Source organism: Trachypithecus francoisi, unplaced genomic scaffold (assembly GCF_009764315.1).
Source record: "Trachypithecus francoisi isolate TF-2019V2 unplaced genomic scaffold, Tfra_2.0 Lachesis_group2, whole genome shotgun sequence".
Classification (NCBI taxonomy): domain Eukaryota; kingdom Metazoa; phylum Chordata; class Mammalia; order Primates; family Cercopithecidae; genus Trachypithecus; species Trachypithecus francoisi.
This window is the reverse complement of record NW_022681465.1, coordinates 7,282,943-7,299,496: the sequence shown is the minus strand read 5'-3', so window position 1 is coordinate 7,299,496 and position 16,554 is coordinate 7,282,943. Positions and strand designations below refer to the sequence as shown.

At 41.6% G+C, this 16,554-nt stretch overlaps 1 protein-coding gene across 3 annotated transcripts in view; it reads right to left on the bottom strand.

The window, feature by feature from the left end:
* ADCY2 (adenylate cyclase 2) overlaps nt 1–16,554 on the bottom strand; it is a 432,701-nt gene that overhangs the window by 300,417 nt on the left and 115,730 nt on the right. For all 3 annotated transcript variants that reach the window (XM_033178771.1, XM_033178769.1, XM_033178770.1), the window contains exon 3: nt 7,982–8,143. In XM_033178771.1, the coding sequence (XP_033034662.1) occupies nt 7,982–8,143 (162 nt within the window). The remainder of the gene's footprint in view (nt 1–7,981; nt 8,144–16,554) is intronic.

Here is a 16,554-nt window from a genome sequence, read left to right as displayed (position 1 = left end):
CTAGAATTAGTATCTTTCACAAACTACCCCCTCCCTAAAAAATAAACATTTGGAATGAGCAGAGCCTCATTGTCTTTGTAAGTAATGGAACAAAGATGCAAGGATTGGTGAAATTAAGAGGAAAATCACTGCCAAGATGTCAAGTGAAACATTAGTGAGTGATGCCTCTAGCCAACATTTAATCAATTTATAGTAAAGTGTCATATTCGACATAAACCCGTCGCTTAGAATAAGCAGAATACAGGGTACAGGTGACAGAACCAAGAAGAGGACAGAGACCGTTAATGTCACTTTTCATTTTTAAAGAAATTCTTTTTTGTGCTCCTTTGATCAAATCTCCAAGAGAAATTCGTGTTATGACAGGGCTTCCCTGTACCTCCGTTCCCTCAATGCCCTCCACAAAACAGCTCCAAAATGCTGAAAATGAACCTAGGTCTCATTCTACCATTATGGTCAAATTGTTAGTTACCAACACGAAAGTTCTATGTCTTTAATTTTCTTGTATTTTTGTTCTAGAAATTGCCAGTGCATTTTTAAAGTCTGATGTCCTGTGTTACATGTTACTGCTGGTGTTTTGTTCACTGGCCCTACCAAAACTCTACCTAGGTATAGGTGTCAGACGTGGGAAGGGACCAGGGAGGAGAAAAGAAAGCAGGGATAAGAAATGCATTTAGATTTGCTTTAGGATTTAGCCACATTAGGCACGTCCCTATTTTTAGTTCCTCCTGATCCTTACTCCCATTCCTTCCAATTTTAATGCCTTTGGAACAGGTAAGCAATGGCTTGCTAAACCTAAGAGATGGATTCTATTCAATCAATAGTTTCATGCTACACAAAATGGACAACGATACGGTCTCCTTTCTCTTTTCCTCTGAAAAAAAAATTAATACCCTGAAGACAAACAGTGAGAACAGAGATCCAAATTCCTAATAATTAGTCTCTCCCACAGCCAGAAACCGGGCAGCTGGTAACCTGCTGTTTTTCCTTTGAGCTTTTCAGATTAGATCCTAAATGCAATTTAATTCCAGACTCCAATATACACTTTCTGAATTATACTTAAAAAGACTCAGTTATGTAACAAATCCACATTGCTATTGATTACACACTTGGCATAGATGATTTGTTGTATAAGGTGCAATCTAAAATTTTTCAAATTATATCAAAACTTAAATCTATTAGAGCATCCACAGTGTAAAAGAATCCTATGCAATTTCTCTAACATACAAGTAATCCTGTTATAAAATCAGTAAGACCCATAGCTTTGCTTCTTTAATAAATATGGATTCTCACATAACTGGCTTGCTTAAGTAAATCTATATTCAAATTGCTCTCTCTCTCAAGGGAAAATAAAAGATATATGAAATGAAAATTCAAAACGTGCTATGAATACCAAGGAAATAAAAATGTAAGAAAAGTGAGTTTCACATACAAAGTGCAATCATGATTTATAAATAGGAATATATGGAAATTCCTGGGGGTTGGCTCATTATTATGCCAACAGTGATACTAACCTACAAAAGTACAGCAAATGAAGAACAGGCACGATGTATATTTACGATGAAATAAGCACTAAACAAGCACAAGCTTCAGGCTGGACCGAGGCTCCTGACCTTTGGACCCACTGAGCCTGGCTGGAAGGCATGATCCCAGCATCTGATATCCTCTGAGGGCTGCACCACCGCTACCACCCTGGAGCCCAGGCAGGAAGCAGCCGCCACAATTGAGGTGGGTGGAGAGGAGGGTTTCACGTCTTCTTTACCTAGTCTCAATTTCCCTCTGCCTTGATAGGACGGTAAGCAAAAAAGACTCCTTGCTGCTATCGTGGAACTTACAGCCAAATGCATGTTATCCTATGATATAAGTACAATTTTTATTTTCTAGTTAATCATTAATTACTAGGGGCTTTTGGTTTTTATGCTAAATGTATCATGTAGAAATGATATATTCTTCTTACATGGATAATATAAAACTGTTTCTCTTTAAGTTTTCTCATAATTAAATATTGTCTTCCTTCCATCATTAAGGGATTCCAGTATGTCTTCATAATCCCAGACTCCAGAAAAATGTTTCTTTGAAATTCAGTTAGGATAACAAAGAGAAAACAATTATTTTAAAAATTTGCAGAGAACAGTATGAAATAAATCGGAGAGTGACTGAAAAATATCTCTTCCTCTTTCACTAATAATTGCCGTGTTCAAAATGTGTTAGTTCTCTTTCTTGTCCTACCTTTTCTCCCTTCTTTTTCTCTTCTTTATTGATATATAATAGTTGTACATATTTTGGGGGTATATATGATATTTTGATACTTGTTTACAAGGTGTAATGATCAAATCAGGGTAGTTAAGGTAGCCCTCACCTCAAACCTTTATCCTTCCTTTGTGTTGGGAACAATTCTTCTCTTCTAACTATTTTGAAATATATAATGAATTGTTGTAAACTATAATTTCCCTACCGTTTATCAAACACTAGAACTTATACTTCTCTCTACCTGCATTTTTGTACTTGTGAACCAATTTTACCACCTGCTTCCCTTCCCAGCCTTCTCTTTTCTTTTTGTCCTTCTCCTTCCTTCCAGAATGATTCAGGCCTAAAGCCATCAGACAAGGCCCTGTAAGGAAGCATCTGCACCAGCAGTGGATGCAGGAGGCCAAATTCATCCAAAGATGACAAAGCTGGGTGTGAGGTGCATCCAGAATGGCAAAGCCAACCACAAGGGAACAGAGCCTGAGCAGAGGAGGGGACACCTAGGTGCAGGGCAGCCCCACATGTGTGGGTGTCAGAGCTGGGACAGGGGAGGGGACATCCAGGTGAGGGGCAGCCACACATGTGTGGGGTATCAGAGTTGGGACAGGGGAGGGGACCCACACATATGTGGGGTGTCAGAGCCCGGGCAAAGGAGGGAGACATGCTTGCAGAGGACAAGCTGAGTACAAGGATTGGAGCAAGAACCAAGGGAGGAGGCATCTGTACGTGAGGAGGGGATGGCAGTAGAAACAGGAGGCTGGTTACAGACACAAATTGGTCCGATAAAGGAAATCTATCATAAATCATGGAAGCTAGATATTTTTTACTGTTAGTCAAAGGAGCTACAGTTGAAAGGGCAAAAACTGGAGTGAAACCTATGGTTGCTTGGAAATGGAAATGTCCTTGTGAAGTCCTGACTATTAGTATACACACACACACACACACACACACACACACACACACACACGCACATCTGTAATGTGGATGTAAATGCATGTGGGCCTCACCTTGGTATAGTGACACCCAAGACCTAATGCCTAGATCATGTCTGTAAATGCTGTTCACTGAAAAAAAAAAAAAAGGAAATCAGGACTCCTGATTCTTTCATCAGAATCAGGACCCTAAAATCAGAGAGGGCTGATTTTAGGCCTGGAGCAGGAAGGGGTAAGATCAGCCAGAAAGATCTTGTTCCACTAGAAAGCAAGAAAGGGCTCCAAGGATGGTGGGAATGTGTCAAGAGGACACCGAGGCCAGCTTGAAGAGGTGCCCACTGGACAAATCAGAGACAATGTGGGCATCAAAATAAACAGCGATGGTGGCCAGGCGCAGTGGCTCATGCCTGTAATCCTAGCACTTTGGGAGGCCAAGGCTGGCAGATTGCCTGAGCTCAGGAGTTTGAGACCAGCCTGGGCAACATGGTGAAACCCTGTCTCCACTAAAATACAAAAAAGAAATTAGCCGGGCATGGCAGCGTGTGCCTGTAGTCCCAGCTACTCAGGAGGCTGAGACAGGAGAATTGCCTGAAACTGGAAGGCAGAGGTTGCAGCAAGCCATGAGATTACACCACTGCACTCCAGCCTGGGCAACAGAGCGAGACTCCATCTCTAAATAAATAAATAAATAAATAATAAATAAATAAATAAATAAATAAAATAGTGATGCTAATGGTGTATAATCAATTTAATAAAATGGGAAAATACAAGACTGTATAGATATTAATAAATAAATTGAAACAAGATATATGCCTAGTTTCAAAGTGCCTTTCCACAAAATATGTCTTAATTACAAAGAGGAAAAGAGTAATTTCTATGTGAAAGAGTTGGATGGACAGAGCCATCATACAAGTGAACACCATAGGTAAGGAGACAAAGAGAAGCGATACAGCCTTGATTGTGCTCCGGGAGGACGCACCCACCATCGCTCTGTGATTCTTGCCAAAGATGCAGAACCGGAATCTATTCATGAGGAAGTATCGGACAAACTCAAGTTGAAAGACATATTACAAAATAACAGTCCTGCAGTCTTCAAAAGTGTTAGGATCACAGGGCCAAAGAACCACTAAATAATTGTTCCATCCTGTAGAAGATCAAAGAGACTGGAGAACACATTGCCATGTGTCATGCCATGCGTCTGAGCTAGGTCCTTTTGTGACGAAAGACTTTGTTGGGAAAGCTGAAAGAACTTAAATAGGGTCCGTGCATCAGATGGCAGTCACAGAGCAATGTGGACTTCCCAGCGTTGGCAGCTGTCTTGTGGTTATGTAGGAGAATGGTACTGTAGGAAATACACACTAAAGCATTTGGGGTGATGGGGCATCAGATTGGCAACTTACCTCTAAATGGCTTAGCAAAAAAAAAACAATTCTCTCTACTCCATTTGCAACTTATTGGTAAGTCTGTTATTGTTTCAAAATAAAAGTTACAAAATATATTAGTGATTATACTTCGGGTTGAAAATGTGTTAAGGAATACCATCCATAACTTTCAGTTATTAATTAAATGTCCTTAATTAGGTGATATATCATAGCCTGAGAATGCCTTCTACTTCAAGGTAAATACTAGTAAAAATGAATTTCCTGAGAACAATGAACTCTCTTATGCAGCAGGGAAGGAGAATATGGATTTATCTTAAGTGAATATTTTGATTAAGAGATAAGGTCTACGTGCTATTAGTGGATTACCAATGTTCAAAGAAATAAAATGAAACAAAAACTTCTTAATATGGATCTGTGCTAAACAAAATGCACTCCTCCTTTGACGGCTTAGAAGGCAGGGTGATGCTGACTACCGTTTGTGGGCAACCACTTTCTTCCTATCAGGACAGTATCCTTTATTTTACAAATAGTGTTACATTCAACAATTACACTGCAGCAATGCAACCACCAAATTTGTAACATTCTAATTTATATACACCATGCAAAAAAAGACTCAATAAAGTGTTTTTCTGGAACCTCAAACCAGTGGTATTTTTAAGCTATATTTCCAACAGTGGCCAAGGGTACTGAAAGCTCCTTTCTTCATTACTGTGATGTTTACCTACAAACCTCCCATTTCAAATCTGTTTGCGTGTTCCACCTTTCCCAGCTCTTGGAATTACTGTGAGATTGTTTCTGAGAAAATGGAAAAGGGACTTCATATTATTCTGTTCTTTTGGGTGCTGTTCCTTTATAAAATACTATGGAGTGAAGCATTTTTATTCTTTGTGCTATTCTAGAATTACCCCATCTCTGGCTGTTTGATGATAAGATGTATTTTTCTTTGTCAGTTTTTGAAACTGAGTAAATAAAAATTTAAGATTCCATCTTTCCCACTTTCTTTTTTTTTTTTTTTTAACCAATGCAGGAAAATAAAAATGCTTAAAAAAACAAAAAAGCTCAATAAAGAATACAGTATTCAGTGACCTACAATACATAAAGTTCTTCATGCAGCACTTCCTTTTCCCTTTTTTGTTTTAACCCTATTTGATGCTTACCGACAGGTATTAAAACCTCTGAAATATTTTTTGTCCTATTACATCTGCACCAGCAGACACTTCACTTATTCCTGAAGGAGCAGAAAGGATAAGTACAAAGTGTTCAAGGGATGTGTTCCAGGGTACCCCAAACGGTGAAAGTGCTGTGAGCCACGGCATGTTTGAGTGTCTGATTGCTCATGTGAGAAGGGATTTCCCACAGTTATTTTCAGCATGTAAAGTAGCTGAGCAAATTGTTTTCTCATTTCTACTGCAAATATATGCCCACCACCCTGACCCATATGTGAACACCTAATGTTGAGCTTAACAGCTCAAATAAATGAGAAGATGGAAAGTGGAATTTATAGGAGAAAGGAGAAATGCCCCACAGACATCCTCGGGAGAGGCTCTGAAGTGCAGAAACAGGAAGTGAAGGCTGGGGTAGAGATGATATACACAGGGGCATTTCTTGCACTTCATCCCAGGCAAGGCTGCATTGTTCTTTTGAGTAGAAGGGTAGTTTCCAGGGGCTAGGGGCTGGGGGAAACGGGGAAAAGTTGGTTAAAGGCTGCAGGCTTTCTGTGATAAGATGAATAAGTGCTGGGGATGTAACGTACAGCGTGGGTGGTGATAGATGTGTTCATTAATCTGAATGTGACAACCATTACACAATGCATACATCGAGCAAGTCATAATGCTGCACACCTTGAATACATACCACCTTTATTTATCATTTAAATATTTTAAAATTGGCCGGGCGCGGTGGTTCACGCCTGTAATCCCAGCACTTTGGGAGGCCGAGGTGGGCGGATCACGAGGTCAGGAGATTGAGACTATCCTGGCTAACACGGTGAAACCCCGTTTCTACTAAAAAAAAATCAAAAAATTAGCTGGGTGTGGTGGCAGGCACCTGTAGTCCCAGCTGCTGGGGAGGCTGAGGCAGGAGAATGGCGTTAACCCGGGAGGCGGAGCTTTCAGTGAGCCAAGATTGCGCCACTGCACTCCAGCCTGGGAGACACAGCGAGACACCGTCTCAAGAAAAAAAAAAAAAAATTAAAATAAACATAAAACACCCACCTTCATTCTCTCATTGGATTGGTTACTGGCTGGCCTCTGTCTGTGTCTCAGGTGGTGCAGGTTCCTAGCATGTGTCAAAGGCAATGCAGAGAGGAACCATATGGCCTTCCTCCTCTTCCTGGGAGTGGGCACTTCTTAGTCATATCCAAATGAGACAGGGTGAAACGCTAGCCCACTGTGTAAAATTAGAGGCCACTGCCTCTACAGTCAGTGTGGACAAAGGATGCTTAATGAATGCAGGTTTTCCTGGCTACTCTTAATGAATGTGATGTTATAAGCAGCAGGAGATGAGCACTGAAAAAAGGGATCCCCAGAAAGCTTTCCAAATGAGAGAGACTACTATAGACCCAAGAGTAAGCCTTCACTTCCACCTCAAGTTTCCAAATGAAATAGCACATCAACTGAATGAAAAACTGCTTTCTCAGACCCAGCAGGGCTTAGGTGACCTATGCCTAAAGTTCCTTTAGAATGGCACAGTGCTGTCACAACTGCGATTTTCTCAGCCCCACTGCATTTTATGCCATGGCTGCATTTGTTGCAGTTGATGCCCACAGAGCAAATTAAACGTGCTTTTAATAGGTAAAACAGAGAACCTTAGGAATAGCTCTAAATCACCCTCATGTTTGTAGGTGTACATCATCAGAAATCAGACAGCTTTTAAAATGCTTTTAACTAAATGGAATGGCTTCTTTGAAATGCTATTAATTAGTAAGGCAAAATTTATTGTTGTAGCATGTTAAAGAATTACTGTATTTTTTAATGCTCATAGACCTGATAGAAAATTTTAAAATGAAGAGAATTTTTAAAGAGGGTTTTGAATGTCAAAGTAGAGCGAAGGTGGGAACAAACTATGAAATTAATCGTATAAGTTACTTTACTATAAAAATGAGTGCTGAATTATAACATATAAGAACACCTTTTGATCATCAAAATCATACCACCATTCAGCAATCGCAAAATAGAACTGTCACATTCAAGTTTCCTGCTACCATTACTTTTGCAGTTGCTAATTGCTAAGTGACTGTGGATCCCACCAATGGCAGTAGAGTGGGGCTGGCTCCTCAGTGTTGTAGGGGGTCAGCCTCAAGGGGCAGAAAGAGAACAGCTGCAGGTACCACACTACACACACCCTGAATGGGCCAGCAGCACCTGCCTCAACCCCTGGTGGGATGTGGAAAGTCATTCTCCAAGGATGTGGAGGTGCACTCACCTGCCAGACCAGGTGCTCCTTGCCTCCCGGCGTTGCAGACAGGCAGACGCTGAGCACAATGGTGTGGGAGGAGGAGGTGAGGACACTCGCAATGATGGCGTCTCGCATGTTGAAGGGCAGCATGGTGTACACCACGAAGATGATGAAGAGGAAGAACGATACCTATGGGCAGAGAAGAAGAACAATGAGAGTCACCAAATATTCTAGTTTCTAAGAGCCTTCTGTTTCCATCCCATTACAGGCTGCATAGAATAGCATGAGACATGCTCATTTAAGAAATAATCTATGGACAAAATAGGGCAGTCGATGCAAATAAGTTCACTGGATTACAATAACAGACTAATCGTTGTGATGGAGAAAAGTTTGTTTTCAAAATTTTGGGACTTCACTTTGGTATCCAAACCACTCCATGAGTATGGAGGCAAAGCTGGTTCTAAACTATCAGGGTTCTGTATCTTTACTTTAGAACATGCACTGAGGATTCTTGAAGTGATCTGCCGAACTGCAAAGGGAGACCCATGGAGGAGGGACAGGCATCATCGGGGATGGGCGGGGACAGGGTGGAGACCCATGGAGGAGGGAGAGGTGTCATCAAGGGGAGTTAGTAAAAGCAGATGCTGAGAGCACAGGTATGTAACAAACAAAACAAAACAGTCTGCGGATGGCTCAGTTGCCGTGGAACTCAGTGTGGCAATTCCTCAAGAAGTGAAACACACACAGTGGTTCTACTCCTGTGTATATTTCCAAAAGAATTGAAAACAGGTACTGAAACAGATACATGTACACCCATTTCATAACAGCATTTTCCTAGCAACCTCAAGGTGGAAACACAAATGTTCATCACACGATGAATAAACAACATGTGGTAGATCCACACAATGGAAAATTATTCAGCCTTAACATGGGGTAAGGTGACAATTCATGCCACCATACAGAGGAACCTCGAAAACATGCTAAGTGAACAAAATCTGGTCAAAAGACCTCATAGTGTATGAATCCATTTACATCAAATATCCAGAATAAGTAAACCCATAGGGATGGAAAGCAGATTGGGGGTTGCCAGGAGCTGGGGGAAGGGGACTGGGTGGGGAATGGAGAGTAGCTGCTGACTACACGCACAGTTTTCTTCAGGGATGATGAAAAATTCTCTAAAACTAGATTAGGTATTGGTTGCACAACATTGGGAATGTCACCTTAAATTGGGTAATTTATGTTGTGTGAATTTCAGCTCAATCAAAACAATCAACATGAAACCTCTCAAAGAAATGTTTGGCATGAAAAAGAAAATGGTTTAGTAGGTAACAAAAAAAAGATCATTTTTATCATAAAAGGAGCAGAGACAGAAGAACATCAAAAAGGATGAAAGGTGAAAAATCCAGTTGGAAGGGACCGAGGTCAGGGAAATAGGGAACGGGACATGTGGCCAGCTTCCCACGCATCTCTTGACTCCAGGCAGAAGGGAAGCTAAGGAAAGTGTGCCCCATTTTCACAGTGTGACCTGTGTCACCTGAAGGGGACGCTCAGGCGCTGCACAGCTGGAAGGATGTGGTGCAATCACGCCAGCGCTTCTGGTACCAAGTCTGGATGTGAGCTCCTGAGAAGAATGTGGGCAATGAGCCGGGCTCCCGACGGAGTTAAAGGGGGAAGCCTGGGAGAACACCGGGCTTCTTCTCTCCTGGGAATCTGCACCATGTATTACAACCTGAAAAGAACCATCTGCCACCACTTCACTATTCCAGGGTGGTGTCTGATCAGCTGTATTTGTGTAATTGTCATACACAAAAGAGCACAGGAAAGATTAAGGAGACATAGCCTAAAAATAAACGTGGGTTCTCAAAAGGCCCTCTTCGATTTGGCACTCCACGCTTCTGGAACAGACTTGCTGAATGAATGCTTGTTAAGGCACTCCAACCTGAAGAAGCATTCATTCTGCAAGCCTGTGTGAAGCGCCTGTGAATGCAGCCAGGTTCTGAAGGTGGAGGGCGCAGGACAGAACCCCGGCTCTCAGGGGCCTCAGGGCCCAGCAGACGAGACAGTCATGCATGCAGCTGTCATCTCATAGTCTGTGTCCTGAGAGAAGGGCACCTGCTCTCACTGTGAGGAGACGACCGGGTGGACGCTGAAGCACCTTCTCTAATTCTTGTGAGTCCAGCCGTCTCGGGACGACAGCCAGGAGAAACCCACTGTGAGTGGGAAAAATGACCCGGAATCCTCATCAGGAAGCCCCGATTGGGCATGAACCATCTGCTTCATGCCCCCGTCTCCTCCCATTCAATCTATATTTAAAAGGGCCCTCAGGCCAAAAATTGTGGGGGAACACATTGCCATAGCAATATTTTTTTTCTGGTAAATATTTTTTCTTTCACCTCTTTAAAAATAAAGGCTCCGAAGGTTTTTTCAGTAAAGCATTATTATTTAGCATCATATGCATTCTACTTGTTCCATTCCATATTTGGGACGTGAAACCAAGGCAAAAACTACTGTCTTAGACCGTTTATGTATAAAAATGCAAAGTTTGGCTAGGAAGACACATCAGGCATGCCTTTGGAGGGACTTGTAGTAAGGGATGCTTTATCTACACAGGCAGGCTGGGGCACCTCCCTCACTTCATCTTCCCAAGGAAGGAATATGCATGAATTCTAGCCCCAAAATTATCTTCCAAAACTACTGACAGCTAGCACCAGCACTCACTGGAAGTTTGCTGTGCAGATCCCTTCCCAGATCGCCAGCAAGTCTGACTGAGAACCACTGAGCTATCAGAAAAGTTTCTTTAGGAATGGGAAAATCAATTGTTGTGTATTTATAGCTTATTGAGCAAATGAAATTTACTTTGGAATCTCTGTATTGCCCTTCCAGTTTACAGAAAGTATGTTCGATTAAGATACTGTTTTTTCTACACATAACATTTATGTAAAATCTTATATCCCATAACAGGTATTAAATGAATAATTTCAGGTACCAGAGTTGACAATTACAAAAGAGAACCTCTCTTTTGTGATGACATATTTGCTTCTATGCAAAAACCTTTAGCATTTCTTTAAAATTATCACTTTTGAGTAGCTTAATTTCGGATAACTTTAAAATTCTAATACCATCTCCATTAAAATATACTTCTGCAAATATTTTGAGCCTTGAAATGGAAGTCTGTGGAAGGCTTACCCACAATAACCAAATGGAACACAGATCTTCAGTTTTCTGAACACAGGAGCCCCTGTTAAGTATTCTTCATGAGATGGCAAAATTAATTTTCAAGGGTCAATTGTGCAAATTGCATGAAATCAAATCAGAGGTTTTAGTGGTAGCATTTCAGGAGTTTGGCTTGTGGCACCTGGGGAGTGTGCGGCAGGTGGGACAGTGAGGAAGAAAGTCAACTGCAGCTTCGAGTCTCACAGGGAGAATGTTCTTCACTCCTTATTAATCCCAAAGAGTTCTCATTTTTTTAAGCCTGCTTTCCAATGCAACTTCAAACAGGGCCATATGTAAAACTAAAATGGATTTGGCACATGTAAAGAATGTGTGGGTAAAAAGCTCCAGAGAGTTGAATGCTATCTCTTGGGTTTCCATGTTACCATGGGGACATTTCCCATGGCTGAGATTCCCCTTAGATGTACCTCTGTCCAGAGGGTAGAGGGCAGAGCCAGAGATCTCATTCCTGTGATCCTGCACAGAAACCCCAAGTTTGCACAGGAGCTGAGGCGTCCGCACTCATTCCAATAAAACAGTTTCAAGTGTGTCTCTCAACTCCAGCTCCACACCTGCCTTTTGCAAGACATGCCTATCTTCCTACATATCTTCCACTTGCATCTCAAGCTTCACAAGTTTCAAATCAACCAAGAGCTTCTTTATGTTCTTAAACCTGTTTGTCTTGCAGGATAACTCAAGTCTGCCCATGATGGCGCTGTCTCCAATAACCCAGGTGCAAATCCTTAAACGTCACCTTTGAAAATTCTCTCCTCACACCCACACTCAAAAACAGGGTCTTCTCATTTTAGGATTCCAGACCCGTGGGTTGTCCTGTCTGTCTGCTTCTCTCCATCCTGAACTCACTGAGCTGGTTCCTGGCATTTCTGTTCGTTAGGAAATACGATTTTATACTCTTTCCCTCTATGCCCTGCTGTCAAAACAAGGGAAGCAGAGTGTATACCCTTCCTCCCTCATGTCCATTCCACGCCTTTCTCCAAGCCTTGGGTAACCATCAGGACTCTTTACAAAAAACCATCGCTTTCTTCTTTCTGGTCATGTAATGTAATTGCATTTCACTGTTGTCATTTCAGTTAGGTGAGAGGCGAGTGGAAACTTGAAAAGCTCATGCACTGTTAGCCATGTCCTCGTCTCTCCCTGGAAACCATGGAAACATGGAGCTGAGGCTTCTCCCAGTCTAGGCCCCCACGTGAGCAGCAGAGTCTCTCAGCCGATCTACACAAACCTGTGTTCACGCGAGTGGTTGACAAACCTTTGTGATGTTAAGCCCTGAATTCCTAAGCACAGTTCAGCTGGTCCTGACTGATCCCGAGCTTACAGAAACACACATGCATGCTCATGGGATGTCTCACTGATGTCATATTTATAATAATTGGGGGCTTTTATATGTAATACCCTGCAATTTGCATTTTGTTCAACTAACTATATATCACGGGCCTCTTTCCAGGTCTATAATCACAAATATATTATTTACTTTTTACTAGCTGCAAAATGTTCCATGGCAATGGGTACATCATCTTTGACTCTAGTATTTCCCCACTGATGCTCTCCCTGCTGGCAGGATGTGTGCCCTTGTCTAACTGCTACAGCAATGCTCCTTCAGTTCCTCCTTGCTCCAACACCATTCTTTCTCTAATCCAGAGAGCATTCTACCACTAGATTCACGATTCTGAATGCACAGGTCTCATGTGTTTCTTCCTTGGATGAAAATCTCCTGTAGCTTGCCTCATACCACCTGCACGAAATGGAAAATCCTCCCCTGCCTCCACCCACACCCTCTAGTCCTTTTCATTCTCTTTACTTATTCAGAGCATTTACAGTCCCCATTTATCTGTTAATTTTCTCTCCTAACATGGGTAAGCATAGTGACAAAACCAGGAAGTTGATTCACTCATAGCCAAGACCCCAATGCCCAGGACAGTACCTCACATATGGCAGATGCTTCACGAATATTTGCTGTCTGCAGGAAAGACTATTATGCATTCTAATATGAACCAAGCCATAACCACCTCATTAGCATCTACTCACCAAATGCTTCTCTAAAAACATTCCAACATCCTCCTTGTTCCAACTGGACTCGCCATTAGCTATAGACATGTTAATTTTCAAATTACCATTTCTCTATTTAGTAGATCAATTACATTGAATCACTCAACTGGACAGACACTTGTCAGATGCCTGTGGCAGGCAACAGCAGATACTGGGTTGAATCAGGAGCAGCCGCAGCTTGGGCAGCCCCTGTTCTCAGTCTAGAGAAGGTGGCCCCTTGCAAATCCCCCACTCAACTCTCTTGACTCAGCACTTCTGTTCCTGCCTATCCCAAAACACAAGATCTTCCAAAGAAGGCCAATTTTGAAGAGTTTGATACAATGAAAACTCACTAAGCAAGGAGAACATGAACACTGTCATCACTTTTTCATGAAGAAAGCTCTTTTGTGGAACCAAGTTCAAGCTCATCTTCTTTCTGGAGGGTGGGCATAACCCCCCGCTCGGTGAGTGTGCAGGAAGAGCTCCTTGTGCTAATGAGATTCTGAGCTGGATTTTTTAAGAGGCAGTATCACAGTTGTGCAGTCAAACAAGGGTGGAGTGGAAGGGACCATTTAATCCATCTCTTCCAAGGCAGGCTGCAGAAAGCATAGGACTTGGAAGATGAGCTGTTTCGATGATTTCATGGCTTCTTCAGAGCATGCGTCAAGTGCATTAGCTTCTTGAGGCTGCTGTAACAAATTACCACAAAGTGGGTGGCTTTAAACAACAAAAAAAGTTTCTGTCACAGTTGGGAGGCTAAAAATTTTAAATCAAGGTATCAGCAGGGTTGGTTCCCCCCGGAGGCTCTAAGGAAGAATCTATTGCAGATTCTGGTGGCTCCCAGCAATCCTGAGCAACATCTGATCACTCTGCTGCCATCTTACCTGGCCTTGCTCCCATGTGTCTGTGCCTCTGCACAGCGTTCTCTTCTCCCTGTATCTCTGTCCAAATTTCCCTCTTGCTATAAAGACCCCAGTCATTGAATTTGAGACTGACCCTAAATCCATCATGACTTCATCTTAACCTGATGACATCTGCAAAGACCCTATTTTCAAATAAGGTCACATTCACAAGTACTGCAGGCTAGGTGTTCAATATATCTTTCTTGGAGAACATAATCCAACCCGTAACATCAGGTTTATGCTGTAATCAAACCAGGGTTTAGATCTCAAGGATTTTCTGCCCACTTCACATCCCATGTTCCATTCCTGAGTCAGACATGAAAGGCAAGTGTCTATAATATCAAGGCTACTTACAATTTATAAATCCAAACTAATTTGATAGAAATATTCTACTTTTACTTTTTGGACATAAAATTACTATGAAAATGGAGAAGAGTTGAGGTACAGCTTAAGCAAAGGTAGACCAGGCTCATGGATAGGTCCTAACTTGATTCTACACACATCAGGTCTATCAGGGTTCCACTCTATCTCACGCCTCTGCTTCAAGGTCCATGGACTTTCACAGTGTGGCTCAGTCTTTCTTTCAGAGTGCAATGACAGGCCAAAATATTCCCAAACATGCCAATCAGAGATTAAAAGATGAAGCTTCTGGTTTTCTCTTTCAAATGGCTCTCAACTCTAATATACAAATAGAGTGTTGCCATTTGTTACATTCTCCCCTGGAATGTATAAACAAGCAGAATCATCAGCAAGCTAATCAAGATTAGGTACAGAAAGAAAGCACAGTGGTTCTGTGGAGAACACACCATCAGAGAACTATTTCCTATTTTTGTTAGGCTAGTAAATTAAAGGAAATAACATCTCAGTGAACATAATGTATTTTATAACCAAAGGCAGAGCAATTAAAATCATTTTTCTCTCCAAAAAATCTAAGAAATTAGAAATACCATAGTATTTACAGTAGTAACTTAATTTTTAAAGACACAGATTTTACCAAAAACCAGAGGAATTATACTTTCCAACAATAGTACTGGGGTATAGTTCTTAAACATTGTATCTAATTGTTGTTGCAGAATACAACCAGAAATGCCAAAATTTAGTAAATATTGTCTGAGGAAATTTAGAATTTTTAAATACATTAATCTAATTGAGCATTCTTAATGGTAAGTTCCATCAGGCCTCTGAGCCCAAGCCAAGCCATCACATCCCCTGTGACTTGACTTGCATGTATATGCCCAGATGGCCTGAAGTAACTGAAGAATCACAAAATAAGTGAAAATGCCCTGCCCCACATTAACTGATGACCTTCCACCACAAAAGAAGTGATAATGGCCGGTCCTTGCCCTAAGTGATGACATTACCTTGTGAAAGTCCTTTTCCGGGCTCATCCTGGCTCAAAAACTCCCCGACTGAGTACCTTGTGACCCCCACTCCTGCCCGCCAGAGAAAACCCCCTTTGACTGTAATTTTCCTTTACCTACCCAAATCCTATAAAACAGCCCCACCCTTATCTCCCTTCGCTGACTCTCTTTTCGGACTCAGCCCGCCTGCACCCAGGTGATTAAAAAGCTTTATTACTCACACAAAGCCTGCTTGGTGGTCTCTTCACACGGATGCACATGACAAACTCTAAGCTCAAAGTAATGTTTTCTCATTGGATGTCATCTATATCTCAAAGAATTGATGACTTTGATACCATTTACTAATTAGGAACATGGTTTAAATTTTCTGGAAACATAAGTAGAAAGCTGTATAGTAGAAATGTACTTTAACATTTTCGATAACCAAATCTGCAAAATAATAAATACATTTTCACCTAGATGATTATTTTCTTATCTTGTTCCTTGATAATACTTCACACAAGGATTACTCTGAGTCACAACCATATTTTTTATACAAACATCACAAACTGTGTAAAGGCATCTTCTGTTTAATTAGGGGAACCTCATTCATCCCAATGTCTAATGCTAAACTGTCCACTGGCTCAGCTCTAAGGTCTAACTCCTAATTCCCACATTCATATACTATAGTGGATTACACAGACTTTATGACCAAATTGTTGTTAATATTATTTACAGGAAGACATGACACAGAGACTCTAGATTATCAAAACAGGCATGGAGTATGTGGATGCAGTTTTCACAAGGGATATTTTATGCCCCAACTCCAATGAATCTCTGTCCTTCGTGTACTCTCTCCCATCTCATTTAATGAAACCCCTAGTCCCCAAACCTAGGAAGTGTTCTTAATAGTTTTCTCTTCCTCATTCTTTCCATCCCTACAAAAACATCCAGAGCCCATCTACTCCCTCCTGCCTGTGGTTACAACATCATCCAAATCACATGATCATCCCTGGATTCCTGCAACAGCATCCAAATGGCCTTTCTTACACCAGTGTCCCCTAGAATGAATTTTACGCACAGAAGTCAAAGCAATATTTTA